Source organism: Dryas octopetala, chromosome 7 (assembly GCF_963921425.1).
Source record: "Dryas octopetala chromosome 7, drDryOcto1.1, whole genome shotgun sequence".
Taxonomy (NCBI): domain Eukaryota; kingdom Viridiplantae; phylum Streptophyta; class Magnoliopsida; order Rosales; family Rosaceae; genus Dryas; species Dryas octopetala.
The window spans coordinates 4,849,821-4,871,328 of NC_141372.1; the positions used below are offsets into that span (position 1 = coordinate 4,849,821).

The following is a 21,508-nucleotide window of genomic DNA, read 5'->3' on the forward strand; positions in this document are numbered from 1 at the left end:
CCCGGAACCCTCCCCTCATCTTACCCTCTCCCTCTCTTTACCTCGCTAGGCTCTTTATTAGATAGCTAGTAATAGATTTTTTTTTTTAACAAAAAAAAAAATTACTTTTTTAGGTTGGGATAATTTGGTTGAAATAACTTATAAAGTTATAACTTATAAGTAGCAAAATCAAAAAAATTTAAAAAAGAAGTTTAAATATTTTGCAGAACCATTATCTCCATTGTCTAGTCCCGGCTGCTAATTAGCTTTCCTTCCTCTGAATTATTCTTCTGCAATGCAATACGCGACGATGTCGTTAATGCAGAAAGCGGTCTCGGTATCAATGGCTTACACCGTGTCACGACCTCATTCGCTGAATCCCTCGACAATTTCAACGACAAAGGGTCGACGTGCCCTGCAGCTGCTGTGTTGCTCCGATTCGAGCACCGCCTCCACGTCTTGGTCTCCGCCGGCTATTGCGACGAGCACCGGTCCGGCGCCGCCGGTAGTACGGAGGAGGAAGAGATACAGGAAGCAGTACCCGGGAGAGAGCCAAGGCATCACCGAGGAGATGAGGTTCGTGGCCATGAGACTCCGTAACAAAAATGGCAAGAAATACAACAACAACACTCTTACTGATAACGATAGCGATACTCAGACTGATGATAGTTCAGAATCAGATGGTGATGGTGACGGTGACGGCGACGGCGACGGCGGTGAGATGGAAACTTGGCGACCCAGTTTGGAAGGGTTCGTGAAGTACTTGGTGGACAGCAAGCTCATCTTCGACACCGTCGAGCGCATTGTGGATGATTCAAACGACGTCGCTTGTCAGTTTCTCTTTCTTTCTTTCTTTGATTTCATCAAGTTTGTTAGTATGGTTGGATTGGTAATTTTGTATTTTGATTGCAGATGCCTACTTCAGGAAGACTGGGTTGGAAAGATCAGAATGTCTTTCTGAAGATTTAGAATGGTTTAGGCAACAGGGTGTTGTGATTCCAGACCCCAGTAGTCCAGGAGTTTCTTATGCCAAGTATTTAAAGGAACTTGCAGACTACTCTGCTCCATTGTTCCTCTGCCACTTCTATAACATATACTTTTCACATATAGCTGGTGGTCAGGTCATAGCAAGACAGGTACTTTTTTGAGTTTTTAGAAATGCCCATATGCTTAAAGTCTTCAACTTTATGTTCATTGTTGTGAGTTCAAGGGTGTTGTTCAGGTCACTGCCTACTACTTTGAAGTTTGAACCCATTTACTTAAAACATGAATGCTTTTGTTTTGTTATCTAGGACCAAATCAACTGACTAATAAATGGTTTTTTAACTGGGGAATTGGATTGCTGCTTTTAGGTATCTGAGAAGATCCTAGAAGGGAGGGAGTTGGGGTTTTGCAAATGGGAAGGGGATGCACAAGAGTTATTGAAGGGTGTTCGTGAGAAGCTCAACAACCTTGGAGAGGTTAATGCCTGAGTTGTCATGTGTAGTCCCTTTGCATGAGTTCTTAACTGGGTTATTTCTTGGTACTTATCTGTTGGAAATTTGTGTTGTGGTTGCAGCACTGGACTCGAAATGACAAAAACAAATGCTTAAGAGAAACAACCAAGTCATTCCGGTTTCTGGGGCAGATAGTTCGCTTGATCATTTTGGAGCCCAAGTGATTTCAAATTAACCACTCCGAAGCTCACTTGTTTGTAAGGCTTCTGCATTTCATATTTTCTTCTTTACCCCTCTTTTTTGGTTCCTTTGAAATCAACAGCTCCGATTCTGAACATCAGTTGTTAAATTTAGTCATAAATTTTCTGGTGCTTCATTTCACAGTAGAGATAATTAAGGGTGGGTTTTTCTGTTGTGTTTACCAGGTAGCATGGTTGTATTGTGGACTCATTTTTGTACAGAAGGAGGCTTGTTCACCAGACTTAGGACTACCTGTTGTGGAGTAAATGGACACACCCTCATGTGACTAATCTAGAAACAACATTGTTTTGTTGTGAACTTATTGTCCAAAAGGGCTGCACTAGATCAGCACAACAGACAACAGAAGCATCTTCTATTTCTGAGCCTTGTGGTGCCAGAATCTTGGCTTTTCTCTCCCTTAGCCTTTGAAGTCCTTTGTGGTTTCTTAGCCTTGGGATGATGATCTATTGAGGGCTTGGCTAGATAGTTGTATTGCTCTTTTTAAAACAAGTAACTAAATGAAATGAATTTCTTATTGATCTGTCACTAAATTATTCTATGTTCTTTCTTTTCTTTGTTTCTTTCATTTCATTTAGTCTTTTAGTTAAAGCTCCGTAATGTGAATGTATGAGCAAGTGCTTAGACCTATTCCGAACCTGAGTGAGGTCAATGGGAAAGAAACAAATGCAGTCACTCATGACTTAGCAGTTAGCACTCAGCAGCGTATAAATTACTCTGAAATCAACTAAACGATTGGTTGTAGTAGCTAATGGCATTCAACAGTGGGGTGCACGACGCCGTTTCTCTTACGAAAAAAAGTAGATCTTGTGTTTTTGCGTGTGTTTCAAGCTTCAGCTGACAGCATGTAAATGCTTTTGACCAACGAATCCCTGTGGCTCGGGTCCTCTTGCCCCCCTCTGCCCTCAACAAAAATATTAATACTGCAGTTAATAATTGTATTTTTAATTAATTGTTCTGCATTTTTTATTTTGTTTTGCATGATTCTTCTGCACAAGTAACTGGCAATCATTTGTACTCTCTCAGACAGCTAACAGTTTGGATTCAGAGGTTCATGGGTCTGCATTTATGGTATCTAAATTTTTGCTAAATTCACAAAAAACAATAATAATTGAAATTATTTTTGTTGGGATAGATTTCAATTCTATCCCTTATAACATGCTATCAGATGATGAGTGTTGAACTGTTGATGCATGAAATGCAAACTCGATGTTGTTGTCAGTATTAACAAAAGCAGATTAAACTTGGTAAGATAAACAAGCACATGCAGATCCAAGAATTACACGTTGTCTTTGTTTTAGAAGAACACGGCAATGGATTGGGTTCTCTGCTCTCTCTCTCTCTCTCTCTCTCTCTCTCGATCTTCTAGTCTAGTAATTAAGACTCTCTCCTAATTGCGTAGCTTATGGGAATCATCCCAAAGTCTTGACTTGTGTGCTGGGACCTGCCACCATTGACCCACATGAGTAAGGGAGTGAAACGCACTTATACAAATGTATTATAATAATGACTTACCAAGTAATAAACTATTGAGAATTGAGATACAGAACTACAACTTGATCAGACCAAAAAGAAATAAGAGACTACAACTTGAAGCTAGCTAAGAGTATGAAGGAGAAGACCTTGCTGCTTGTAATTAATATCATGTCGTTCTTCACGAGGGAAAAAGCTTAAACCCAAGATATAAGTTATAACGTACACTCACACACACCTCTATCTTTTCTGTTCTTCTCTTTCCTCACCCCTCCCAACTCCAAGTCCCAACCCACACTCTCCTTCCGGAGTCTTAACAGAGGGACTGAGAATCTCTGAGTTAGAGAGAGAGAGAGACAGAGAGAGAGAAGAAGAAGAAGAAGAAGAAGAAGATTCAATGCCTATTTATCTTTCTTCACATCTCAGGGTGGATAAAGAAATCTGTTTCTTCAACAAGGTCTGTTTGATGGTATACTTTTACTTTTATCATCCAAAATAAAGCTTGTGGGTCTTTTCATTTCAGACATTTATAGTTATTGTAGTTTTTGAGTTTGGTTAATTAATGAGCAAATATATAGCTATAGTTAGTTTTCAGTTAAGTTCATGTCTAACTTTGTTCAAGTATACATTATGACACTCCTGTCTAATAGCATTAGCAAGCATATAGGACTCTCCATCTGATCTTTTCAAGCTCTGACCATTTCTTTCGCCTCATTTTTCTCATTGCATATATGCAAACAGAATAAGAAACCCCAAAAAACCCTTTTAAGTGTTTCTTTCTTCTTTCATTTTCTAGTTTAATGGAGGATCTTAAATGGAAGTCACAGTATGCTGTTAACTATCTCTGATCCATAGTGTTAATTTCTTCAACTATTTTTTTTTTTCTTAACTAATTAGCATGCATTTTGTTTTATTTATGTTGTCTCCGCATTGCAATTTCAAGTTGGCTTTCTTGTTTCTCAGAGTTGGCATTTGTTCATTAACAAAAACATGATGTGGGGTAACTCTTAATTAATTACAGGATGCACTTGTCATTAAAGCTCCCAAGAAATCTCCATTAATATTGAGGATGGTGGTACTACTCTTTGCAATGGTTTGTGGGGTTTACATTTGCTTAGTCTGTTTGAAGCAAATCAACCCTCACACAAAGACCAAATTCTTAAACATCATAGCAATTCACCACAACCAAATCAACCAATCCTGTCCTACTCCTCAGGATCTTGAGCCATGGGAACTTAGCTATGTACATTACCCAAAACCAAATACATTTCAAAGGTACCGGCATGCAAGTCATTGCATTAATTTGGTTAAAATTTGTACATATATGCTTGGTTTCAATTACTTATTACAAGTGCCAAATGAAGGTTTTATTGATGCATTTACAGGAAGGAATGTGCCTGCAATCGAGTCCGATACTTTGCCATATTGTCAATGCAGAGATCCGGGAGTGGATGGTTTGAGACATTATTGAACAGTCACATTAATGTAAGTTCAAATGGGGAAATTTTTTCCATCAGAGATAGGAGGGTTAATATCTCTTCAATTTTGAAGAACATGGATAAAGTATATAATCTTGACTGGCTTAGTAGTGCTTCCAAGAATGAGTGTTCTGCTGCTGTTGGATTCAAATGGATGCTTAATCAGGTAATTAGTTAAATTTTGATCATTGCTATTTATCTACCTAGTCACATACTTTTTCTGTTAGATCACAATTTTTTTTTAGCTTCTGCTAAGACTGCTATCATCCATGTAAAGCTGAATATATAGCTGGTATCCACTATGTAGCATTGTTGCTTTGTACAAGCTGTCAATAATGATACTTGTAATCAATTATCATATCAACCATCTATATTGCTTTTTATTTAAGATGAATGATGGTACTAAATCACATATATGTATAAAATATGTTGGTGCAGGGTCTGATGGAGCATCATGAAGAGATAGTGAAGTACTTCAAGAAAAGAGGAGTGTCTGCAATATTCCTCTTCAGAAGGAACTTGCTCCGCAGAATGATCTCTATACTTGCAAACTCCTACGATAGAGATGCTAAGCAACTCAATGGGACCCACAAGGCTCATGTCCATTCTCCATTGGAGGTTAATCTCTCAGACTCTGTCTCTGCAGTATTCTCACTCTCATATATAGTCCTAATAACTCCTAAAAATGAAATCAATTAATTAATTGCAGGCTCAAATACTTGCAAAATACAAGCCCAAGCTTAATGCCACATTTCTAATTCCAGACCTGAAGCAAGATGAGGAGACAGCTGCCAAAGCTATTGAATATTTCAAGACCACTCGCCATATTGTTGTTTACTATGAGGACGTTATCACCAACCGCGCTGTAAGTAGGGAGAAATTCATAAATATAACAAGTGTATACGTCTTTCTCACAATAACTGATTAATTCTTGTTTTTTTTAAAACGCGTAGAAACTTAATGAGGTTCAAGAATTCCTTAGGTTGCCTTACAGAGAGCTCACGAGCCGTCACATTAAGATCCATACGACCCCCTTATCAGACCAAGTTGACAACTGGGAAGATGTCAAGAAAACACTGCAAGGGACATCATACGAGAGTTTCCTCCACACTGACTATCAAATGCCGACGTCCTCAGCTCTACTTTGAGTGTTTAATCAGATTCAGAGAGATGTATATAAACCACTTCACTTCATAATCAAATATTTTCACAACTAGTGTCTTAAATTTTGTTGATTCATTTGTTCTTTTAAATCGACAATTGTTAGCAGAACAGAAATTTTGTAAATTTATTATATTTGATTGGTTGGATTCTTTTCGTTCTTGGCCTCTTCAGCACATTTGGTAGAAAATTTGAACTTCAAATTTCCTTTTTAGATCAATGATATAACTACCAACTGTACTAGGTCTCAACCTTAGTAAACAGAGGCATTGCTGACAAGTAGGCACGTTTCAATTTGGGACCAATGCGCATTCCCAATTTTCTGTACAAATCTGGTAATTAAAAAAAAATCAAGGTAAAGCATTTTGACAAACAAAACTACTTCTGATTTTCTTTTCACTTTTCTTTCATTGCTACCTAAACAAAGGGAACTACACTAATGTTACAAATAGAGCAAGCCCAGATCAGCTTATGGCTGACCCGTCACTTCCTCGAATATCAGTTATTTCTGTTTGTCGAATAACAAAGTGATCAACAATCTTAACAGTATTTAGTGGGTCCTGTTGAGCAACAGCTGCACTCCATTTGCTGGGAAACTTTCTGAGGTGGCTCATTTGCTGTGGCTGTTTCGGCTCCCTCTCCCAATCAGGGTCCAGCTTCCATTCTTTTGGGACCTGCATGTTTTAATTATATGTAACTCCTCTCAAAGTTCCCAAATATGTCATCGGGGAAAGTGAACCTGTATTGCTTTCTTACCTTATCAACTGCAAGAGTGTAAACTTCCAGATCACCATCACTGTTGATGTGGAATCGAGTGAATGACTTGTAATTAGCGATTCGGAGGGATGAGAAGGCTTCATCAAAGTGTATGTGAAGCCAATTAATGCAGACATATAAGTAGCTTCCAAACACCAAAGAAACCACCGGAGTCGAGAAGACCCAGAAATAAAGGAAGACAGAAGCATAATATATAACAGCACCCCCTCTAGATAGTGATTCCACCCCATTCTTGCATATATTGTTGCGGGTGACAGCCATAACCTGATAATATTTCGTCACGGCCAAAATCTAAAAACGAAGAAGAATATTAAGTGTGTAAAGAGCTTTCTATACCTCTGGAACATCAAATGCTGACATAAAATACTTGATGCATGCTGGATAAAGGCCAAAAGTCCATTGTTCTATACGAGCTCGAAGGCCAGTTGGATCTGGAAAGTGCTCACTCTCCACTGATCGGTACCACTGATATAAAGTGTGATAGCCTGAGAATTAAAATTTTCATCATCATACAAAATACAACATCCAACTGACATAACTCAGCATACCTTTTTCCCTACCATTAACATTTTAGTCAAAACCCATCATTTGAAAAAGGTACAAAAATCACATTGAATTACATGCTTGATGAATGACGATGATGAACATGATAATTCAATACTGCACATATATCTTTTCTTATCTAGAGCTGCATGAAGCCTAGGATTATACTAAATCCGCTTACGCCATCATATATACTGCATCTTGATTTCGTAGGCAATATTTTTTAGGTGATTCTCAACAGAAAGAAAAACTGAATGAATTATCCGACAATAAAAATAATCAGATGAACAAATAAAACAGCCCACAGCATCAACCCATAACAGATAAAAAAAGCTCACCTGAAGTTCCGAGTAGTTTATGCTGGACACACATCTCAACACCCAGTTCCAAAAGCAACATAAGAATTAGAGCTGCAGCCAGGTGTGCAGACACATGAAGAACCCCAATCATGACCCGTTTCTTCCGAGACACTTTGGACGGGACAAATATAACTGCCACAATTAGCAACAGCACAGCACCTGCTAAAGATACATAAGAGTGTTCCAGCATGTATACAAAAGCAATCCACACTGTTCCAAAGAAAGATCCCACGTGACCAGAAAATGAATCATCTTGCAAGATATGATCAAGCTTACACTACAAAAGAAAAGGGAAGAAAATGTCACCTCCCAGTAACAAAGTGATGATTGCATCACTAGGTAAGCAAAGATGAAATGATTTTGCAAGCTCTATTAAGGAAGCAAAAGGACTAAAATATCAAAGATTGGTAAGGTACAAGTTATTTCAATTCCAGAGAGACAAGCAAAAATATTTCAATTGTTCAAGAACCAAGCTGAAAATTGGGTAGCTATTATTAAATAATCACAAAGAATCAATCAAAGACTCACCTGTGGGAACATAGAAAAGACCAATACAAAGTATATAATGCCACCAATAAAATCAAATTGCCAATTCTTCTTTCGAAACTTTAAAATATTTCCTAAAGCAATCTGCATATAAGCAAAAAAAAACTCATTAGCACCGAAATAAATTAAAAAAAATGTGAATTTGGTATTGGCAGACTGAGAGACTGACGGACAATAAAATTACAAAATTTAAAAACCAAAACTTACCCTGCTGGAATCTTCAAATGAAGGATAAGCAGCCTTGCTCTCATAAGAAGCTCCATAAAATTTCTTAAAATTACTAAAGACATGGGTGGGATGTAGAAAAGCCCCACCACACCCATTTACAAGTAAATGTTGCACATGAACTGGGTCCTCCGTTTTAACAAATGAATGACGCATATAATGATGCAAATCTCCAGCCACTCGAAGCTTACACCTTCCTTTTAGATAATCGCATATCAGGTGTGCAATATTCTTTCCAGAAACATCATTCCAGTACCAATCAAGAAGCCAGTTTGGTTCATGTGTCATGATAATTACAGAGTCATCAGCTCCGACCTAGAATAAACATGAGGAGATGAGAATATTAACTTCAATCTGAAGAAGTTTGGAACTTGGAAAATCAGAAATAAGCAAACAAGTAAAAAGTCTAACAGATCAGTGAAACCTCAAATCTAGGACATAAGAACATTCATAAATTAATATATACGATATTCATACTATTTTGGGCCAACTTATTAATATCTCAAACAAGTTCAAAGCAAAGCAAATGACCAAAGAAGCAACTCTCAAAATGCAGTATGACTAACCAAACCATGGATAACAATTTAAGGGAACCGTATCAAAACAACAACAACAAAAAAGAAAAATAAGAAATACCTTGTTCTTTACTAGTTCTGAAAAGAATTTGAATTGGTACACATCAATATCACCGTGCAGTGCCAGATCAAGACCAAATACCCACCATCTTTTAGGGAGTTTCAGAGCAAAATAACTCTTCTTTTGAGGCATAAACCACCCACCCAACCAACTCTTATGACAAATATACCTCATGAAGGTATGAAGTCCATCAAACCAATCTGTAATACCAAAAAGAAAAAACAATATTTACTGCACCATAAAAACATTCTAGCTTTTATGGAATTTTCTCTTTTCGTTGTTGTTGGTATTAGGAGAGGGGAGAGAGAGAGAGAGAGAGAGAGAGAGAGAGAGAGAGGCTGAGAACTGAGGCCAACCATGGTTTCCAGGGATGACAAAGCACTGAGGCCCATCATATTGCTTCAGTTCAGACACACCACAGGGTAGCTCAGGCTTATCTACAGCTATATGCTCTCGTTTAGACCATGAAGGGGGCTGGAGAGCACACTCAAAAGGACAAAAGAGACGCCTTTCATAAGTGAAAGCTGATGGATTAGGATACCTAAGCCAGAACCATGACATATCAAATTACACAGATTAGGAGATATTTAACAAGATAAAATATCATTGTCAGATATGTTTGTGGATTAAAAATGCCTAAACAAAGAAACAATGGACATCATTAGAGGTTGAGGTGCTCCTGACAAACAGAGGTCCAAATGAAACATCACAAGCATATGCACTCAAAGAAATATTGAAAACAGGGACGAAAATATCAACAAAAACTTCATATATTGGAAACTTCAATAGGGTGATCTTTTAAGTGCACTGAGATGATTGGCATATTCTTAACCGAGATTAAAATGGATTCACCCAAACATGAAGCTAGTATGGAGTTGCTCTCAACAAGTAAAGGCATAAAGTAGCGAACACTAATTGAGTAGCGAACACTAATTGAGAAGCTAACCAATGCACAATTGATCCAAGATATGGAGTAAGCAGAGAAAATGGTGGCAAAGGAAAGTCATGTGGGAGCAGGGCAGGGCAACTAAAAATGCAGACAGCAGTGAGGGCAACACTGGAAATAGCAATATTGGTGGTGGTGATTTAGTCAGACTCACAGTGCTTAATGAAGTTTTTGATGAAATTCACATGTCCCGCCTAAAACATGAGTTTCCATAGTTCAGAAAACTCTACTAACATTTACAACAGGAATATCCAATCGGGTCAATCCAGTTCCAAGAGTAGTCATTATGGAGTCCAATTATGATTGTTCCAATTAAGTACTCAATCGCAATGTTAAGTTACTGAATACTAGTTCTACCTTCTAGAAAACACAGTTCCTTGTCATGCTTAGCCTTGAAAACAACTATTTCCTCCAAAAGTCTTGACCCAAAAAAAGGCCACCAAACTTCTATGCAATCACTATCACTTAATGCCAGTCTAACGCAGCCAAAAAAAAAATGCCAGTCAAACAAAAGTTGCAATGTTGTTGGTCTTAAAGTGTAAACTTCACCCAAAGTGTTGAAACAGGAATTCACTTTCAAATTCAAAATTTACAATTAATTTATTTAGTTTTATGCAATGTCAAGACTTCAATGTTGATGAACTACTTTTGGGTCAAAATCATTTAAACCACAGAAGAAATGACATGAAATCATTTTACCTTATAATTTACCAGGAAACAAATATCTACATAATAATTGATCCCTCATGCCATATTTTTAAACATAAATAATTGTCAACTTACGCCAGATCCCCTCCAATAAGTAGTAAGTCTCCCCGCGGAAGGTTAAGAACAGACTCATCACTGTTGATATCAATGGAAGGCTGAGCAAGGAGTCGGGCCACAGAATAAGATGAGTTTCCACCATCACCAGTATCAGCCATGAAGTCAAACCATAGATCATCCTTGTCAACAAAATCATCATATAAAAGATCCCCTTGTTGAGCTCCATCATGAACCTTGGTCATTGCTGCCTAATGATTTGAGAGGGAAACATATATGTCATTACAGCATTGCCCTTATTTAGACTACAAGACTTTCATGAAAAAATAAATATTTGAACACAAAAATGGAGCTCATTGGAAATAGAGGAGATAAATGTATCTGTCAGTAAGTTGAGAGAAGAATAGAGTTATTACTTATTACACTACCAAGCCCCACAAAATTATTTCATATGAAGTGATGATTTTTGAAGGACAATATATGGTTGATGATCAAAAGATACTAAAACATACAGTTTCTTCCTTCTGATTTATTAAACAAACTTATAAAAGCAACTATATAATAGCGATACTATAGAGATAGTACTGTAAACAAGAAAATTTCCAACTATTTACACAACTATTATCAATGCTATATTTTGTGAAATTAAATAAGGCAAGTCACAAAAGCATAAAAATGTAATAATAAGACCTACATATAGACTCTTTGAAAAAATAGATAAATAATTCTTGAATGGTACCATATATCTTTTAAGAAGCCAAAATTTTCAAATGTACATAGGTGTTAAAAATTTCGAGAGGATATTCTCAAAGCTATTGGAAATATAATTTAAGTTACTAACACAAAAAAAGAAAAAAGAAAATTATGCAACAGTACATTAAAATGAATATATTACACATCTTGTTTATAGAATGAAAACACTACACAATACGAAACTACCTGCATCATACGCATGTCAAAGCGGCCAACAAAGACAGTTACTGATACCAGGAGGTCAAAAACAGTCTTGAATAAATCAGCTGATGTCCTGCAACATATAGCCATCAGCAAAGTAAATGCAAATATCTGAGTATCCTCTGTCAACTCCCCTGAAGACAAAAACAGAATGGGAGGGGGGAGGGGGGGGAGGGGAAGAGAGAGAGAGAGCATATACCCTGAATACCAAGGAACCATATCCAAAAAATCAGGCTTCATTTGCTTGTTCTTCGACTTCTCATATTCTTCAACAGACAGAGGGTGAGTAAGAGCCCACCTGTTCATTTGAGAAACAAATGAAACATGAGGTAATTATAATGAGAATTGAAAAGGCATAAGGCCATAATCAATCATCTAACCAACCATAAGCAGAAATATGATTGATACATCTTTTCCTACATTGTGAAAAGAATACTCACTATGTAATCAGAGCCTAGCTGCAACTTTTCTGTAGGTAGGTTTTTCACAAAATAATTACACATGCAAATAACTCATCAAATTATACATGCAAAATTCCACTAAGACCTTTCAGCAACAGTCCGCTTAGTCAAAACAACAAAAATCCAATATCCACTGTCCCACTAGAGTCACTTATATGTTCACTTAATGAGAAATTTCACTTGCCCACATGTGGTTAGACAGTAAAACACAGATCTCCATTAAAGATTAATATGAGAATCTATGCCCCTCCAAGATAAGTGCCACACACTACATGAAGGAAAATGGATAAGTGGTTATGGAATAAATAACAGAGAATGGTTCTCCATTAATTAAATTTTAAGTTGTTTTACAATGAATAGACATGTTAATAGAAGTAATTACTGATTAGTGACATAAGATTATGTAATTAGTTCCGCTCGAGCTCATCATGTTTAGAGTTTTACACTTCGATCCTCGCAATCACATGTCGAGGAACCATATATGAGCATGGTTAGAAGTTTAGGGAAATAAATCTACACCAACTTAGAAACATCCAAAAAAAATTCCATTAGATCCTATCAACAACTGGAATCCAATTATAGCAATGAAGGCATCAATTATAGAACAAACCATGGATTATAATGGAATTATAAACCAAACTTCAGACAAAGAAAGTGAAGCCAGAAAAGATATCATTCATTACAAGAGACAACAATCAGTTATAGTTTAACATTACAGGAACCATGTCACAATTTACCACTCACCCTGTTGACCTTTCCACAACATAATTAGCAATATAGAGGCCTATGAATGTAGCCCATAATGAGTATAATGGGGAGATTTCATCCGATGAACCAGCACATGAACCATTGCATGCTAACTGAAAAATGAAAACATACAAATAAAAATAAAAATAAAATATAATGTTAATTATAATAAAACAAAATTGCAAAAAAAAGGCAAAAAAAATCTTTTTTTGTTTGTTTGACCTATACCTCACCATAAATGACCCACTTGGACAAAAGTGGATAATCACTCGCAGACCCAACTGGAGCAAACCAAGATGAGCAGACCTGATCTTTCAACTCATTCATTCGGAGGAATTTTGAAAGCCATGTATTTCTTTCATCTTTCTTCCAGAAAGAAAACCATGAGTTTCTTCGTTCCAGTGGTCTCTCTCTCAAAATAGCACGGTTTCCACAATGGCTATAAAATACGCAGCAAGCTATACTGAGAACCTACATGAAGAAAAATTGCATGAAAAATTTATCCAGAGATAATATGTTGATGCAGGAGCATTTAAGCTTCTTCTCTACTACATTGCAAGTATATGCAAAAACTGGAAACGTGATATGGAGTTAGAAAAAGTGTTATAACTTACAGCACAGTTTTGGAGAATGGTTGATATCGCTGGCCTCTTTCCAGCCACACGTGACACAAGACCAATGTACCAAAGGCCAAGAAATATAATGTGGAAGAAAAGAAGAAACAGAACAGAAGTGACATATACATTAAAACCCAAAGACAGATTCATCCTCATATCAACTCCCATTGATTGAAAACTAGGAAGGTGATAGACAGCTGCCACTAAAATCCAGACTACATACCTACAAAAGTAATTCACAGAGTTAAAACTCCTATTGGTTCTTTATGTTTCCGTGTACTTATCTAGATTAATTCTCATACATATACTACATGTGTGCAAATGAGAGATAGTACAAAGTACAAATGCAACTGACATAGGATTCATACAATATACTTACCACCGACTGAAATTTGAATAGCTTGGTTTGATAGTCTTCCCTAAAAATGGAGATGAAAAGAAATAGAAGAATCCCAGCAAACAGGCATACATAGACCACCATTTAATATTGTTGTCTAACTTCTCTACAAGAGTATTGATGTTGTCGGACGAGATAAAAAACAGGCAACCCACAACAACAGCAATTATGGCATGTCGTGAATGCTCGTGAGGATAAGGATATGTATGGGTAAAAATTGTCCTAACCCTCTCCATTTTTAAAGTATCTAGAAAACCAACGGACTGCTTATTAGATCCCATCAAATGAACTTGCACTCTTCAAGTTGTAACAAATAAACCACACTATGAGTGTGCCAGAATCACCACAGAGATCAACTCCAATATCCTGAGCACAAAAACATGATAAAAAAGTCAATAGAGGAACAAAATAAAAAACATAATGATGTTGCATATTGCTTAAGTAGAACAAAAGCAAAATCAGATAAGAAACATGTGAAATTAATTTATATGGGAAGTGATTTGGCCAAAACAATTTATCATCATTTTTTCTAGTCAAATTTCTGGGCCTCTCCCCGCAGGAAGATCCTATTAAAAGAACCAGTTCTGAGCTTATCATATCGCGAGTTAACATCAATCATCTATGAGAAAAATATTACCATATTTGCATCACCCTAAGAATTGGAAGAGGAAAGAAAATCCAGTTTTGAGTGATACAACACTTGGTCATAAATTCTATCAACCATAGCACAAAATTTCAACTCAAAATCAAACTTATGAGCAGACAGCCACAATTAAAACCACATTGCAGTTAAAAACAACAACCCCTGCTTGTGTGAGAACTGAGAAGTAACCCAACTCATTAAAACTGACAACAAACTACTATTGCAAATGCCAAAGAGCTCTAACCACAGAAAAAAGAGTCATTGAGAAAACTAAGAAACAGACACCAAAGCGTAAACATTGTATAAAAATAGAAAACCAACTTCAACTTAGCCACACACGATTGTAAAAAAGTTGAATTCAGCGCCAACAAAGAAAAGGGTAACTCCATTTCTGAGAGCCAAAATGAAGCACTAGGGTTTGATTATAGAATTCCAAAAAGGAAGACCCAGAAACAAAAGCGCTCAAAGGCTCGAAGCATACCATAACCGCCACAAAGCATAAGCAATAATAAAAAAATTAACAATCAATTAATCAATCAATGAAGACCCAGAAATAACCTTTTGAAGCCGAAATCAAAGAGCAATTGATCGAACGGCAATCACGAATAATGCTTCGGAAACTCTGAAATCAAAGAGAGAGAAGAAAATGAAAGGAAAGGAAAGCCTCTCTGCATGTGGAATATAACAAAAAGGGTAAGTGGCTCGTTTGTTGGGTCTCTCTTTCTCTCTTTTCTCTGAGAGTCAGACCGACTTAGCATCAATCTATCTAATTAAGAATGTCTGCGAGGAACATAGCATTATAGCAACGGCATATTCGATTTGCGCCAACACCAGCCCATAATCTAACTTCGCTTCTAATTACCATTTTAGGAGCCTAAGTAAAGTCCGCGTGTTCGTGCTTCATGTGTGAGAATTACGCAGACGACAACATTGACATTGGGCTAAGGTTGCTTCCGTTTTAGGATTTCCGCATTTTATCTCGTGCTTTTCAAATCCGTCTTTATTTGGTTGGTTACGGACTCTTCGGTCTAAGTGGATTGGTCCTGTGCATGTGTGTTTGAAGGACTTTTGCGCAAGCCCAGCCCTTGTTTAGGTTGTTGGGCTTACAACTATGTTACATTAATACCTATTATATAACCTAAAAATAAGTAGAAAAGGTTCAGACCAAAGAAAAAGAAAGTGGAAAAGGTCATTCAGGCCAATTGACCCCATTGGCCAATGCAAAATATATGTCACGTCCATAAATCCATATTTTTGAAAGGATAAAGAGATCATTGCCAAAATAAAATGGGGGTTACTTGGAGATGAAAAATCAAAATGATCAATCCTGAGATTAAAACAGGTTTAGCCAAATTTGTACTATATTTATCAACTTCATTATCAATACATGCCAAAAAAAGAAAATCATTATCAATACATTGCCCCACCATGTCTTGGCCACTGATTATCAAACAGACAAGAGAACACAGAGGATGTTGCTAAGTTTACACCTTAGTCAGGCAATGCAGTTCCACGCTCGAGATTGTTTTTGATTTCCAGTGTGTATTTACCAAAGGCTCGCTCAATCTTCTTGTTGAAATGCTCATTGCGATCATTGATCGAGTCAATATCCTTCTCATCATGGAACCTCCTCCTCCTGCTAAATGACTTGTTCTTCTCTTCCCGATCCTTGAGTTCCTTCACCATCTTGTCAATCTTATCCTCAGAGAGCTTTGGAGCCTGCACCATAAAATAAAAAAAACTCAGGAAGAATAGACCATTTCTAACCAGACTGCCAGGAATCATCAAATTTGCTCAACAGAAAAATACCTTCCCATACTGGAGGCTGGAAGCTTCACGGTAGAACTCCGGATCAGCTTCTTTCATCTTATTGTATTCTTCCAAGTCAATGTTAATGTTCTTTGTTCGCTTTTTGTATGCATTGTACAGTGTTTTCTGATTGAATACTGTTCAAACCACAATTTGAAGTCACTTTCTCATTTAATAGATCTACAATAATAAATGAGGATATCAAGAATAATGTTTTAATTTTACATTCAGTACTTGAGTACCACAATTGCCAGGAGAGAATTCTGATGTGTGAGCATGCACGCATGAAAGTACATAATTGACAATGTTTCACCACAATGATTACATAGCCCAATTCAACTAAGCATACATATGGAAAAGTATTCAATGAATTATGTGATAAATTTTGAACTAAAATTTTGGATTTTTTTTCCCTTTCAGGCCTCCTCTCTCTTTCTTAACCCTAGGTTGTGCTTCTTCATTTGTCCTAAATATTCTTATCTCCTCCTCATTAAGGTTAACCTAATCAATTCCAGGTTACATCAAGAAGCTTTCTCCCATATTCTACAACTTCAATCAAACTGAACTTGATAAAAATTATGAGTCCATATCAAATACAGCTACAAGTATGTTCTGAAATGAAGGAATATGAAGAACATATATGTGTGTACCATCATTAACAAGGAACTGAAGATACCAGCGAAAACTTTAACCAAAACAATAAAGATCAATGAATTAATGAGTAGAGATCGTAATGCATACCATCCCAACCAAATGGGGCAGGATCCTTTTCCCATTTCTTGTATTTTGCCTCTGCCATCTCTTGTGTATCTAGCATGAACGCACTTTTCATATCCAAACCATTTGCATCTAGAAGTTTCCCAATTCTTTTCTTCCTCTCTTCAAGCCATTTTTGTTTAGAAATGCCCCTGGACTCTTGTGGTGGTTCCAGTCTTTTCTTTTCAGCCGCAATATCTGTTTGATTGTCTTTTCTAGCCTTATTCTACATAAAAGTTGACAGTTAAATCAATATAAGAAATATCATGGAAAAGCTTAATATTTAAAATCCAATCAACCTTGTCACGTAGACATCTCCTTTCTAAAGTTTCAGAGGACCTTACCATTTTCATCCTCAATTCCCACAGCCTTTTCTTCCTCCCTGTGAACTTTGTGAAGTCCCCTTCCATACTCTCCTCAACAAGATGGTCATCACCATCACCAGCCTGTTCTTCAAAATCAGGTCTTTCATTATGCAGATCTTCCGCTTGCTCAGCAGCCTCCAAGTTGGATTTGCCTTTACCACCACTAGCTTGCACAGCTTCTGATATAAAGTAGAAAAGAATGGTTTAGTTATAGACAATAGACAAATGGCATGGAATGAGTGTACTGAAAAAAAAAAAAAAATGACATGTAATCACAATAATTTAATAATGGGGCCTTAAGAAGGAAAAACATAGAAGTTCCATGTATACTTCAATAATCTAAAATTCTAGCATGCATAGTTGAACACAACGTTCAAAGTTCAAACAATGCAGACCTCTAGATTAACCAAAAAATTAATAACTTGAGTCCCTGCTCCCTATTTTCATTTCAAAATGATGCTTATCCCACAAAATCAATCTCCTAAGGTTCAATTCAGATGAAAGCCGGTTGTGTAAAAGACTATGCTACAGCATGCAGGTATGGAGTCAAAAGTGAAGCACAAGAAAGAGTTCATTTTTCCCTAGGACACCACTTAAAAACCTACCTATGACATGCTAAACAAACACAAAATGCACAAGAGGCACACCCTGGTGAGCACCAATAAGATCACAAACACAGAAATGGCCATGGTTATTTCAATTGATGGAAAGTGTGACAAAAATTTAAAGAAAAAAGAATAACCTGATTGATTTTGATCCATCCGAGCCTTGGCTTCGGCAATAATTGTGAAGCAGTATTCGCTGCATTCATGGTAAGGATTTGATGCATTTCTGCAATCCGGGTGTACTCTTCCTTCGTCAGACATGGTTTTAGTGCTTTCGGCTCTACTGTATCTTTGTAGCTACCTGAAATACATACTTCAATTAAGCCTATTTTCAGATTCCATACACCAAACAGCTAGATTAGCAAAATGGATGTTAAGGCCAACGTGAAAATGGCAAAAGTTTTGTGCATGTTATAGATATTTAGACACTAGCTGCCCATCGGTTGGTTCGGTAAATGGGTACGAAAATGAAAATTTTCGGTATTCCCATTTCAATGCCGATAACCGAAGTAAATTTGGGTTCATTCGATTTTTTGGTATTTTCGATCCTTAAGAAACCAGCAAGCATACAAAATTTTCTCATGGAACCAGCAAGCATACATAATTTTCTCATGAAACCATCAAGCATACCTGATCGTTGCCAGTGAGAGAGGGATGCAGCGCCGGAAAGAGAGAGAGGCAAACCCTTAACCCCAAAATCTGAGACACAAAATTGGCATAAATTAACATCAAAATCACTAAATCAGAGTATAAATTGAAAACCCTAAAAAATCAAAACGATAATTCAACCCTAAATCTTAAATCCCTAATTAAAAATTACCTTCTTAGATTGGCGATGGGTGACTGGGTGGTGAGACACACAGAGAGAGAGAGAGAGAGAGAGAGAGAGAGAGGCGACGGTGGTGAGACAGAGAGAGGGAGAGAGGGAGGCAACGGTGGTGAGACTGAGAGAGGGAGGCAACGGCAAGAGAGAGAGAGAGAGAGAGAGAGAGAGAGAGAGCTGGAACTGATGGAGGCGCGGAGAGAGGGAAGGGGAATCTTTTAACATTAATTTCAAAAACCCAATTCTTACTTTTATGAAGCTTTAGAATTAAGCACTGGGCTATAATTTATTCCTCAAGCTCCTTTCTAATCCAAGAAAATTTCAATAAGTTCAGAACCTTGTATAAGACTGACCAATACAAATTAGAAAAATGTACCCATCACCTATGTAACTATGTTTAGCACCCAATAAAATTAAAAGGATCAATAGAACGATTAATTAGTCCAACAGAAAAAATAAAAAAAACTAGCGTGACTGCGTGAATGACAAAATTAAGCTTATTGTTTCCATTTAGGTCGAAAAGATTTGAAGTTTAAATAAGATGATTACAATTTCCTTCCAATTTCCTTAATTATTCATCATCTTATCAGCAACCAAACGAAATTTAACTTAAACCCTAAACCCTAAATATGCTTATCAAATCAAATCCAAAAGAAATTGCGAAGACAAAAGAGACGGACCTGCGCGATAAATTGGTTGAGTCGTTGTGCTCACTGTCTAGGTTTAGGTCTTGCTTGGGGAAGAGAGATTAGGTACAAAGGGCTTGGGAGTTGGGAGTTGGGACTAAAGCGCGAACCTTTAACAGAAAAAAGAATAATTACTTTTTCTCCGGTGATAGCCGGGAAGTAGTGATTAAAAGAAAAAAAAAAGGTTTAATTACAAAGTGCACTACTAATTATACGAGATATTTCAAATTGGTTCATTAACTAAAAATTATTTTAAATACATTTACCAATTATCATAAATCTACAAATTAACACTTCTATTAAAATTTTCATTAAAAAAAACATTTGAAGTGCTACAGTAGACAATACTAACATGACTTTTATTTTTGACATGATGTATATTGATAGAGATATTTTGAGGTATATACAAAATGACACATATGCCTATCAAGTTGATATTGGTAGAGATACCCTAAATGAGGATAGACCACGTGTTATTTTGTGTATATCCCAAAATACCCCTACTTATATATTATATGTCAATAACAAAAGTCACGTCAACATTGTCCACATGGCACTTAACATTCGTTTGGATAGAAATTTTAACATAAGTTTTAGTTTGTAAGTTTCTAATAGTTGGTGTGTGCACTTTGTAATTGAGCCACAAAAAAATCTAAATTGTACTTGTTTTTATTGAACCCTATTGTTTTTGGGATCCATGTGGTTTATTTTTTACTTCAATTTTCTTAATTTTTACATTTGTCAATTACATATATCTTTATAGTTAATAATATTACTTGATTTAAATTAGAATTTAAATAAGATGTTTTATCTATGGATGAGACTATGAGAGGCATCGATCTCCGGTATAAATGGATAAGATAGTGAATATGGCATCGTTTGAATAGCTTGGTTTGATAGTCTTCCCTATAAATGGAGATGAAAAGAAATAGAAGAATCCCAGCAAACAGGCATACATAGACCACCATTTAATATTGTTGTCCAAGTGTTATTTGGTTGCTTACGGACTCTTGAGTCTAAAGTGAATTGGGCCTGTGTATGTGTTTTTAGGACTTTTTCGCAAGCCCAGCCCTAGTTTAGGTTGTTCTGCTTACAAGCCCAACTCGGGCCCTTCTTATCTTGATCCAACGGACGTAGCAGCCCATTCCAGCTCCCAAAAAGAAAAAGAAAAAAAAAAAGGTTTTGAAAAATACTAATAATAATAATGAAATTTTTAGTGTTCAATTCAACTAAAATAGAAAGCTCTAAGTTTGTATGGCCACATAATTCCATGATGCATGATCGTTCTGTAGTCGGGGCTTTGTTTTGGAATTTTCCTTTTCTTATCAAAAAAATAAAAAACGGTTTTTAATGATTCTATTTAACCAAAATTTGCTCATTAAAATTACAAAGGTAAAAGATCATATACAACTTGATAGATACATGGGATTTTAAATTGTTTCATTTTTATCCCAAAATTTTGTTCAATACATTGGTTATCAATAACGTTATAGCAAGAGAGGCCATACTCTTTTTAATAAAATTTATTCACCAAATGGTGTCTTTGTAAACATTTTAGTATTTTAGTACGGCAAATTATTTATTGAGTAACATTTGATGGTAGTGACCCTAACAATACCCTAACAATGCTCATTGTTTGTGCATGTGCTGCTCAATAAGAGCTTTCATTCAAAAGATTCCTTAACTGATGATATATAAATGTTTCAACGGCTAAGATTTGACAGCTCTCCTGTAATGCTTTCTCTTCCAAGTTTGAAGTTTCAACGAAAAAGTTGAAGTTGAAGGTGTAGTTGGCTAGTTGCAGAATTAGTGAATTCCCCATCGCACATATTGAACAAGTAATAAATCTCACAGTAAGCGACCGACGGCGCACTCCATTTTTAAGGGTCAAGTCCAACTGTCCAAGTGTACGTACCCAACCACATTGAATGGTGGGACTTCCCTCACCTTAGGAACCAACCAGATATTTTGGCACCATTCCCGGCCTTAAATATCTTCATCAACCTTTTATCTAGCTAGCTAGCTAGTCTCAAACTCTCATGATCTGAGACTCGATCTATGAGAAG

General features: G+C 36.6%; 4 protein-coding genes across 7 annotated transcripts; 2 read left to right on the forward strand and 2 right to left on the reverse strand.

The window, feature by feature from the left end:
- Nucleotides 1-203: 203 nt before the first annotated feature.
- HO2 (heme oxygenase 2) lies at nt 204-2,194 on the forward strand. Its single transcript, XM_086251646.1, has 5 exons — nt 204-809; nt 892-1,115; nt 1,332-1,439; nt 1,538-1,672; nt 1,841-2,194. Exons 1-4 carry the CDS (start codon nt 275-277, stop codon nt 1,637-1,639), a joined length of 969 nt encoding a protein of 322 aa, XP_086107772.1. The 5' UTR covers nt 204-274; the 3' UTR covers nt 1,640-1,672; nt 1,841-2,194.
- Nucleotides 2,195-3,494: 1,300 nt separating this feature from the next.
- On the forward strand, nt 3,495-5,772 carry LOC147278804 (uncharacterized). The gene is made up of 6 exons (XM_086251596.1): nt 3,495-3,603; nt 4,168-4,421; nt 4,532-4,790; nt 5,063-5,242; nt 5,334-5,489; nt 5,578-5,772. The coding sequence occupies exons 1-6, from the start codon at nt 3,544-3,546 to the stop codon at nt 5,770-5,772; spliced, it is 1,104 nt and encodes a 367-aa protein (XP_086107722.1). The 5' UTR covers nt 3,495-3,543.
- A 186-nt stretch (nt 5,773-5,958) lies between these two features.
- LOC147278805 (uncharacterized) lies at nt 5,959-15,274 on the reverse strand. The gene is made up of 16 exons (XM_086252272.1): nt 14,957-15,274; nt 13,738-14,121; nt 13,356-13,581; nt 12,970-13,212; nt 12,739-12,854; nt 11,733-11,831; nt 11,519-11,606; nt 10,601-10,830; nt 9,228-9,412; nt 8,872-9,071; nt 8,218-8,550; nt 7,993-8,094; nt 7,444-7,741; nt 6,899-7,047; nt 6,542-6,826; nt 5,959-6,459 (listed from the first exon to the last, which is right to left on the reverse strand). The coding sequence occupies exons 2-16, from the start codon at nt 14,034-14,036 to the stop codon at nt 6,250-6,252; spliced, it is 3,063 nt and encodes a 1,020-aa protein (XP_086108398.1). The 5' UTR covers nt 14,037-14,121; nt 14,957-15,274; the 3' UTR covers nt 5,959-6,249.
- A 429-nt stretch (nt 15,275-15,703) lies between these two features.
- On the reverse strand, nt 15,704-19,532 carry LOC147278806 (GCIP-interacting family protein). 4 transcript variants are annotated; one of them, XM_086251180.1, is made up of 7 exons: nt 19,437-19,532; nt 18,564-18,632; nt 18,071-18,234; nt 17,308-17,507; nt 16,949-17,189; nt 16,208-16,344; nt 15,704-16,117 (listed from the first exon to the last, which is right to left on the reverse strand). In XM_086251180.1, exons 3-7 carry the CDS (start codon nt 18,192-18,194, stop codon nt 15,890-15,892), a joined length of 930 nt encoding a protein of 309 aa, XP_086107306.1. In that variant the 5' UTR covers nt 18,195-18,234; nt 18,564-18,632; nt 19,437-19,532; the 3' UTR covers nt 15,704-15,889. The 4 variants fall into 4 exon arrangements, with proteins under 4 accessions (XP_086107306.1, XP_086107308.1, XP_086107305.1 ...); XM_086251182.1 differs by having other exon boundaries at nt 18,071-18,246; XM_086251179.1 differs by lacking the exon at nt 19,437-19,532 and adding an exon at nt 18,754-18,899.
- Nucleotides 19,533-21,508: the final 1,976 nt, after the last annotated feature.